Source organism: Camelus bactrianus, chromosome 3 (genome assembly GCF_048773025.1).
Source record: "Camelus bactrianus isolate YW-2024 breed Bactrian camel chromosome 3, ASM4877302v1, whole genome shotgun sequence".
In the NCBI taxonomy this organism is placed as follows: Eukaryota; Metazoa; Chordata; class Mammalia; order Artiodactyla; family Camelidae; genus Camelus; species Camelus bactrianus.
Genome location: NC_133541.1, coordinates 92595641 through 92605928, shown reverse-complemented (window position 1 = coordinate 92605928; position 10288 = coordinate 92595641). Strand labels below are relative to the sequence as shown.

At 42.3% G+C, this 10288-nt stretch overlaps 1 protein-coding gene across 1 annotated transcript; it reads left to right on the top strand.

Moving 5' to 3' along the window:
• The first annotated feature begins 4035 nt into the window (after positions 1-4035).
• HINT1 (histidine triad nucleotide binding protein 1) lies at positions 4036-7854 on the top strand. Its single transcript, XM_074360607.1, has 3 exons — positions 4036-4263; positions 6292-6396; positions 7530-7854. Exons 1-3 carry the CDS (start codon positions 4153-4155, stop codon positions 7692-7694), a joined length of 381 nt encoding a protein of 126 aa, XP_074216708.1. The 5' UTR covers positions 4036-4152; the 3' UTR covers positions 7695-7854.
• Positions 7855-10288: the final 2434 nt, after the last annotated feature.

Below are 10288 nucleotides of genomic sequence, written 5' to 3'. Positions count from 1 at the left end.
AAATCGCGAGAAGCCATCAAGATCAATTACAGGAGAGTAAACGAACGGAAATCACCTGGACGCCATGTTAGTTAGGGGCACAGTCACTTCCGGCCATATCCGAGGCAACCTCTGGTGGCGGAGTGTGGCTTGACATTTAATGTGTGGATTCCGTACCTTTATGCCATTACCTCCTATTTGGGGCTTGGGGTTATCTATTAAGGAACCATTATTTTAACGTTTCCCAGTTGCAAATGTGTCACTGCAAAAGTGCATAAATAAGGACCAAGCCCTGACAGCTACAGCAGGCACTGATTGGAACGTTGACTCCCCAAAGCGCTCATCTTACATTATCGCACTTCATTCCGCCAGGTGAGGTTGAGTTACTTGCTAAAGACCACACGGCTAGCAAATGGAGGTCTGGGATACAAGTCCCTCTGACTGACCTGAAAGCTTATTTAGTCTTACCCTCTACATATCGTGCCTACTCAACTTGCCTAACTCCTTGGTTTTGCTAGTCAAGATGTTGTAAATGGATAGTTTATTAGCAGCACCTAGATTATAAACAATCATAAAGCATTTAAGTACATTTAATTTATGATTTTGCAAGCATCCAGAAAAATCTCAACCTTGCCCATTTCATAATCACCTTTTTCCTTTCCGTACCCCCACAGGTTAACTTTTAGGGAAAATTGACTTTTTATTAGGGATGAAAGAGTTGAACTAATGGATCTCTAAGACCCTTTTCCTTCCCTGTGATTTATGTCACTTTAAAGAATACTGCAAGGTAACAATTGACTTTTTAAAAATTAAAATGCATTAGATTTGTGAAACTTTAATATGAGCAATTAATTAATTATCGAATGCTGTCTTTTATCCAGGAAACAATAAATTAGATGATCTTGTGACACTGCATTGTAGTGCCTTCTGATTGCTAATGAATGATTCAAAGATTTATTTTCAGTTTCAGTTTAGAATCATAGCCCAATTTCCTGAACACATAATTTATTGTTATAATTTCTGGGTAACCAGAGTCCTGTATTCGGTTAACCAAAAATATTTATCTGACAATATTGGAAAGTATCGTTTCCATGGTGCCCAAATCAGTTCAGTCCTGATACTTTGCTACTCTTAATCGGTATGGTTCCTTAAGCTGTTCCATAAATGAGGTGACTCTTTTGGTTGTTCTGGGTATGTGTCCTGGTTTGCTGGCATCTCAAAGTGTGGGAGCCAGAACTGAACAGGAATTTCAACATGTTCATCATGTAAGGTCATGGAGCTATCTGGTAGACAGAATTATGACCTCCAAAAGATATCCCTATATAAATCCTAAGAACTTCTGAATATATTATTACCATATATGACAAAAGGGACTTTGCGGGTATGATTAAATTAAGGATTTTAAGACAGGGAGATTATCTTGGGTTGTCTGATGGACCCAGTGTAATCACAAGGATCCTTGTAAGTGGAAGAAGGAAGCAGAGTCAGGGAGAGGTTTGCATATGCTCCTCAGCTGGGGGCTTTGAAAGTGGAGGAAGGGGCCACAAGCCAAGGGACACAGGTGGCCTCTAGAAGTTGGAAAAGGAAAGGGAACCATTTTCCCTAAGAGCCTCTGGAGGGAATGCAGCCCTGCTGACATCATGATTTTAGCCCAGTGAAACCCAGTTTGGACTTCTGACTTCCAGAATGCCATTTGCTTGTGGCCCTTTACATCTTCAAAGCCAAGAGTGGAGCATCTTCCATCTTTGACTTTCACCCCTGCTTTCATCATCACATCTCCTTGTCTTGAGTTTCATTCTGCTATTTCCCTCTTTCATTTAAAGGAGCCCCTGTGATTATATTGGGCCCACCTGAATAATTGAGGCATCTCCCCACCTGAAGACCTTTAACTTAATCATATCTGCACAAGTCCCAGGGATTAGGTCATGGGAATCTTCTGCCTACCATACCCAGTTTGGGTGAAGCTGGTCAATAAGGATGAAAGGGAAGGAAATGAAGGAGGAGATGCATCCATGGGTTTGATCACTTAAGAGCCCTATAAGCTTAGGTCAGTATTTTATGTTTAATTCTGTGATGCAATCAAAGCCTTATTAGAAGGAGAGTGACAACATGACTTAAATTTTATAAAAATCATTTTGGGTGCTATATGGTGAGTTGATTATAGTGGCAGCAGATATGCAAACTAGGAGGTTCTTGAAGTACTCCAAGTGAGATAAGATAGTGACTTGGATTCGGATGGTAGAGTAGAGAAGTTGAGAAATGATTTGATTCATATGAGCTGAAAATCCACAGAGAAGAGTTTAGGATAATTTCAAGGCTTTTGACTTGAGCAATTTGATGGATATTATAGTAGATCTAGACTGCTGAAAGAAGAGGCTTTTTGATTGTTGTGGAGGGAGTAAAAATAAATTTGAAGTGCCTACTGGAGGTGGTGAATAGGCAGAAATATATGCCATACACCAATCTGGAATTAAGGGGAGAAGTAGTTCAGGAGATAAACACTAGAGAGTTACTGCTCTGTAGATGATAAAGCCTCTGACTGAGTATATATAAAGATGACTATATTATTTATTACCCAAACCAGTACAGATTCAATTTTTAATTTTGACAATTTCAGTCTTACAGAAAAGTTGCAAGAATAGTAGAATTTGTATATGGCTTTCACTCATTTTCCCCTAATGTTAACATTTTACAACAATTGTTTTATCCTTTTCTCTACTTATCTGTATGTTAATATTTAAGCATCTCTTTACTGTTTGAAAGTGAGGTGCAGACATGACACCCTTACACTCCTAAATACATCAGTGGGTTTTTCCCCCTACAAAGACATTCTCTTACATTAGTGGTTCTCAAAGTATAGTTCCTGTGTAGCAGCAACTGCATCACCTGGAAACTGCTAGAAATGTCAATTATAGGGCTCCAACCAAGATCAACTGATTTTGATAATTTTCCTGTGGTTAGGTGGGGAAATTAACATGACTTTCAAAACTATCTTCTAATTTGTAGGCATTATTTAGATTTCACCAGTTGTCCCAGGAATGCCTTTGATACCAAAAGTACCAAATGGGCCACTTTTACGATTAAAGGGGGCCGCTATTAATAATTTCGCCAAAATAAAGTGGTAAAGATATAATTTTTCACAATAAGTACACCTGGAGATTAAGTGTTAGCTAGAGAAGAGAGCCAAGAATGGAATCCATTAAAAGGTATTGAACAGAAGTCTCACTGTGAAGGAGAAATAGTACCCATAGAGGTAAGAGTGAAGACTATTTCTGAAGAGGGAATGGTCGACAATGGCAAACGATGCCAAGAGGTCAAGTATGATGAGAACTGGAGTTACTTACAGGATTTTGTAAGTGGAGGTCCTTAGTGACCATGACATGAGGTAAATGGTTTCAACAAAGACAGATAAAGTGGGCACAATATACAGAAAACTCTTAAGATGAAACAAGGACATGGAGGGGGACCTGGGGTTAAGAAAGGTTTTGTTCCTTTAAGGTGGGGCATCTTACATTATGTTGATCACTGCTAGAAAAAAATTATTTGCAGAGCAGTCAAGGGAGGTTTACAAACTACTCTCAGAAAGTCTAACTGATTTGGGGGTGGCCAAGTTCATGGGGAGTTTTTACATGCTCCCCAAGTGATTTTAACGTGCTGTCAAGATTGAGAACCACTGCTAGAGGGAGAAGAAAGGTTGATGGGGGAGGGCTTAGTTGTTGCAGCCAAGACCTAAGTAGCCGAGAAATGAAGTTATCATGGTGTCTCTGGCAGCAAAAATGGCCAGCACTGCCTGGTTTATCAAATCTTTTCAGTTACAGTTCCAAGTTTCCTACAAGCGTGCATAAAAAAAGCGTATAGCAGTAACTCCACGCCACCAGAGACAAGAACGGAAGAACGAAAAACGACCTCGGTGCGGCTCCCAAGGGCCTCGGATCTAGAGCCTCCATTCAGCTGGGTCACGCCGGGTGGTTCCCGCAGAGGTCCAGCGCCCAGCCGCACCACTGCCGCACATCAGCGCACGTCGCTAGTGCGCACGCGCAAGGGCAGCTGGGGCGCGCGAGCGGCGGTCCCCGCGCAGGCTTGGCCGCGCGCTCCCGCCCTCTGCCTGCTCCCCCGGCTCCTCCCTCCTGCCGAGCTTCTCCCCGGGGCTGGCCGCACGGGAGAGAGGCCGCGATGGCAGATGAGATCGCCAAGGCTCAGGCCGCCCGGCCTGGTGGCGACACGATCTTCGGGAAGATCATTCGCAAGGAAATCCCAGCCAAAATCATTTTTGAGGATGACCAGGTGGGCACAGGGCGCCGCCCCCCTCGTGGGCTGAGGCGGGGCAGCCGCCCGTGGACGCGTGGGTTTCCCGCGGAAGGAAGGGAAAGGAAGGGTCGGGGGGCGCCGCGAAGGAGGGAAGGCAACCGGTCGCCTCGCGCGGTCTCTGCCGCGGGCCCCCAGCCAGCGGGCAGGGCCGGGGCCGCTCCGAGGCGGCCTGCCGGCGCGTGCCGGCGCTCCGGTTACGCGTTATCAGCCCCGGGCGCGGGCCAGGCCGCCGGGCGCTCCCGGGCCCGCATTGCGGGGTCTGGGCTCGTGGCTGGGCGCGCCGGGTCCTTGGCGTGGGCGCCCGCCGCCTCCCCGGCTGCCCCGGACCTCGCCCGTGTCAGGAATCGCACAATCTCGCCAGCGCTCTGCCTGACAGGGAGAAACCCGATCGCGCCCTGACTCGGGCCCAATCTCCGCGATCTCCCGCGCACAGCCGGCCTGCCCGGCGCTCCCCGGCGCCTCTCCGCGCCGCATTGCGCTAGAGAGCCAGGGGCGCACGGCCTGGGGACGGCGCGGGGCGCAGACGCGCTGGGCGGGCGGAACACCTCCACCAGGGCCGGCCCCCCAACGCCACCCTCCAAACGCCACCTCGGGCCGCGCGGACTGAGATGAGAGTGGGCCTGCTTCTGGGATTTCCTTTCCTTTGGTCCCTCCCGGGAAAAATGGTTGCTTTTATATTTTACAGGATACAATTTTATTATGCCAAGGGATTAAGAATGTAGTTTCTGTTGACTTCATTGTAGGTGAAACTCTGTTTTTGAAAGGCCGAGTTGATCTGACTTTGAGACATCTTGTATAAAATATTTAGTGGGCGGTTATATTTTTGGGTTTGGATCTCAGATAAAGCTGGATACGAAGGCTAGCTGCATTAGATGTTTTGTAAACTTAATAAATTAGCTTTATGAAATATAGACTATAAGGAAACATTTTATGCTACTAGTAGCATTCTTAGATTCAAAATAATAATTCCTTTAACTGAATTTAAATCTTTGTCAGGGAAGTTCTTTTGCTTTAGAAAATGCGTATTTCTTTAAAAATATTTTCAGTTGCTTTTAATCAGTGATCGTTTAAACATTGACTTTTGAACCACCTAAGTCCCAACTGTATTAACAGCATGAAGCAATCTATGATACAGCATTTTGCACAGAGTGCCAAGCAGAATTACTCCTGAGACAGTTAAGCGGGGATAGATAGGTTCTATTAAGCAGCTTCCACCTTCACTAGAGAACAAGAGATTGAAAACCATTCAAGCGGTATGTAATCTAAATGTTACTTAGCTCTTCATTTCTACAAAAGAGAACAAGTATATTTCTTAAATAGCGGAGTAAACTGGGGAAAAAATCGGTGTTAGTCCAATATCAGGCAAATTTGTAATTAAATTGATCACTGCCATAAAGGAAAGAACCCAGGAAATTGCACAGCCAGGGCTCCTGCCCTAGGGAAGGTGGGGACTCGAATCAAAAGATTTCCTTTAGAAATGATATATACACTGGCAACTGAGGAATGAATAGTAGTTTTAAGTTACACAGAAGATGGGGTCGGGGGAGAGCAGTTCATTGCAGCAGAGGGAGAAGCAGTTGAAAAGCCCTGAGGGTAGAGAGACAGACGTGTGACTTGAGCAGGAAGAGCTGTGTGAGATCAGACTGGCAAGGTAGACAAGGATTAGCATGATAATTCTACTCATCTTTTTGAGCTTGGTTGAAATGTAACTACCTCAGAGTCTTTGATCACCCAGTCTCATCAGGTTTTTCTTTGATAATCATTTACTGCACACTTTACTTTTCCTTTGTAACATGTAGGATCTTTGGTTAATTATACTTTTATTTGTATAAAGCGAGTCTTCCCATTAGACTGTAAGTTCCATGAAAAGGACTAGAGGACCACATTCTGATTTCCTAGCATTTATTACACTGTTTCCCATGGGGTTAGTGTGAAAGAATGATAAATTTAGCCTGTAAGATTACATATAAAGTGCTTGATTTTTTTCCCCCTCCTTTTCCCTAGTGTCTTGCTTTCCATGACATTTCCCCTCAAGCACCAACACATTTTCTGGTGATACCCAAGAAACATATAGCTCAGATTTCTGTAGCAGAAGATGATGATGAAAGCGTAAGTACATTTATTACCATTTATTTTCTTGCTTTTTTAACTGGGAGACTAAGTTTTGACCCTAAAGTGACGTCACATTTTCATTTTCCTAAGGGCATTACTGAGGAAAACCAAAATCATTAGTGCTTCAAAGCAATGTATAAATAATGCGATATTTTTAGTGAACTATAGTTGACATATAACATTATATTAGGTTTAGGTATACAGCATAATGACTCGATGCATGTGTATATTACAAAATTATCATTACGGTAAGTCTTGTTTCACATCCTCACCAAAAGATCTTAAATAAGAGTTTTAAGCAAGGATTAGTTGGCGAGACTCATTTTTTACCTCAAGTAAGAAGTATATCATACAGAAGAGGGTTCATTGGCTCTTCTATTAATGCTGTTAAAGGAAAAAAAGTTGATTTTGCCAGGAGGTACAGGCCTCAATTAAAATTTTTGCCTAACGCTCTTTGTGGTAGATTGTATAATTGTTTGTATATACTCACTATTCTGTTTAGGAGTGTGTTATACTTCTGGCCTTCAGGTCATATGACTTAATTTGGCCAATGACTTTTGAATAGAAACTTTTAAGAGCTAGCACCTGCTTTGCCATGTGCTCTCTTCTCTCTGCCACTGAGATCATACAGATACTATTCCATCAACCTAGGTTTCAAAGTGAAAAAGATGTGGAATATAGAGCCTCGTCAACTTGTGAAGAACATACTGTGAACACAAGAAATGTTTTTGTTGTAAACCAGATTTGGGGGTGGTTTGCTACCACAGCATGAACACATCTATCCTGACTGATACACTGCCCCATAACAAGAAAGCAAGGTGTCTTATTTTATTAGGAAGACTTAAATACCACTTGGAATAGGATTTAAAAATTGTTTTAATTGAGCAGAGTTAAACCTCTGATTTGCTTATTGAAATTAGTAATTAATAAATACCTAATCTTACTGGGTTTTTAATTGTAGATTATATTACACTAGGATTAAAATATTTGTTTTATGTATTTCCAGATATTTACCCAAAGCCTGTTTCATGTTGGCAGTTTTTTAATTTAGTATTTCAACTTAGTAGTTTGTTATATGATGGCAAGAAGTTGTAAATTGCCTGTGTTTAAGAAACTTTTTTTCCCCCCAGCTTCTTGGACATCTAATGATTGTTGGCAAGAAGTGTGCTGCTGATCTGGGCCTGAAGAAGGGTTATCGCATGGTGGTGAATGAAGGTTCAGATGGGGGACAGTCTGTCTATCATGTTCATCTCCATGTTCTTGGAGGTCGTCAGATGAACTGGCCTCCTGGTTAAGCATGCTTAGGGATAATTTTCTCTTTTCTAGGCAGTGATCAGGTTCGCAAGTTCCAATATGCTAAACAGTTCACTTACTTGTGCCTGTCTATGGAGAGATTGCAGAAATTTAAAAAAAAAAAACCTATACATAATAAAAGACATTGTTTCATGGTCTGAATTCTGTATTTGACTTATTTTTAAAAATACATTTGTTGGAATGTATGAAGGTGGAGCTTGTAATTTGGAAGGTTTTTGGTTTTCTCCCCAGGGAGGACTCAACATATGTACATGGCTATATTGGTGTGACTGGTCTTTAAAGACAAATTTACAAATTTCGTAAGTTTAGCTTTAGCTTTAAAATACCCTTTTAGGGTAAAAATATTAATCCAGGAGATTTTCTAATCCAGTCCTCTTATTTTCTAAGAACAAAGGAGTAGGTGATGTGATTGATACAGAAAAGTTAAGTTTTGGGTCTAGAAACAATGCTTTTTGTCCAGCTGACATGTTTCCCCTGGTCTGTTGGAGTAATTTGGAAGGGATGAAAGTAGATTTGTCACAGAATCTTTGATGACCATGTGAAGCTATTAACAATGGTAGCAAAACTATTTTTAAGTTGTGCATGACTCCGGCTACGTTCAGTTAGGAGGGGGAATCTCAGGGTCTGAGTTCTCCTTATGAAGACTGACCACCAGTTTTTTTTGGTCTTGTCATGCACCCCAGCCTTTCTAAGGTTATGCAGGGCAAATAGTTTGGCTTTGCTTTCCTTCCTGTAGGCACTTTCCAGCTTCTAAAACTGATTTAATACTTCTTGTCTGCTTTTTCTCTTCTCTCATCCTCTCTGTGCTTTTGGGTTCTTTCCATTTTTAATCTTTAAGACCACTTTAGTAGATTGACACATTTTATTGCAAGTTGTTTTTCTAAATTTTAAACTTTGTTAGTGACTTAAAAAAATTTTGCAGTGGTGGATTAGGGAAATTGGTTGTATATGTCTTACAAGTAATTTTTTCTGTCATTTTTTTTACTTTGTTCATGGTGTTTAAGATATTTGTATAGTTAATATATCAGTTTTTTAATTCAAAATTTAAAAAGCTTTTCCCCCCTCCTGTGGGAGGATTTATAAAAAATTGTTTTTTCCCCTAATACTTTATGGCTTTATGTATTTTTATGACTTTTTTTTTTAATGGGGGAAGGTCTGGGGAGGAGTTTTGGAGGGATCTGTGCCACGGTAAAGAATGTAATAATGACAGAAGCATATGTACTATGTATAACAGGGTTGAGCCTGCATATTCGGGCGTATTAACTTACCCATTGATTTCCTCAAACTAGTGCTAATCAATCAGGTAGACAACTGCTAAGTTGTCTTTTTGGTTGTGTCGGGACCTTTCTGTCTAAAATGGTTCTGAGACTCAATTTCCCGTGTGTGCAGGGGAGTGAGTTTCCCACAAAGCACCAGGTAATTCTCCAGATAACAGCTAGAAGTTAAGCTCAATTCTAACACTACCCGGAGATGGCATCAAATTCCACAGGTTAAGGGTTGAGTCCTACAAGACTCCCATCCCCCGATCCCTCCAACTTCAGAGGCCATTCACAAGCTTGGGCTGCTGCCTGTGCTGCTGAATGACTGGCTGGAAATCACAGGTTCCCAAGACTCCCCTCATTAACTTGATAAATTTGCTAGAGAGCCTCACAGACTCAGATAAATGTTTTACTTACTAGATCACTAATTTATTATAAAAGGATATAACTCAAACAGCTAGATGGAAGAGATGCTTAGGGCAAGATATGGGGAAAGGGCAAGGAGCTTCCATGCTTGCTTTGGGTGCACCACTCTCTCCAAATCTCCACATATTCACTGACCTGGAATCTCTGAAAAACAGCCTTTTGGGTTTTTATGGAGGCTTCATTACTTAGGCATGATTGATTAAATCATTAGCCACCGATAATGGATTCCATCTCTAGCCTTTTTCCCCTCCCCGAGGTCCTGGCCGGGTGGGGGGTGGGGTGCTAAAAGTTCTCATCATTGGATTGATTCTCCCCTCCTTAGGTTACCTAAGGGTGGTACAAAAGTCACCTTGTTAACAAAAGACCTTTATTCCCCTTATCACTTAGGATAATTACATGGGTTTTAAGAGCTCTGTGCCAGAAAGGGGGATGAAGATCAAATACATATTTCTTACTATAAATCAAACCAGCCTTCAACAGACATTATGTCAGATATTCACCAAACCTCATGGGGTAGCCAGTCTCCAAGATAGCCCAGGGACACCCCCACCTCTGGAACCTTCACCCTTGTGTAATCTCTCATTGACTCAGAGCTAGTCTGTGCGACCAACAGAATGGCAGAAGTGACGGTATGATTTCTGATGCTAGGTCACACAGTGCTTGTGGCTATGGCCGAGGACACTCAAGCAGCCCGGTGGGAAGTCCTATGTTGGGACGAACTGAGGCCTCCTGCCAGCAGCCAGCAATAACATGTCAGCTATGAACAAACCACCCTCAAGTAGATCCTCCAGTACAGTCAAGCCTTCAAATGACTGCAACCTCATGGGAGACTCCAAGGCAGAACCACCTCACTAATCTCCCAAATTCCTACTGGACAGAAATTAAGACAT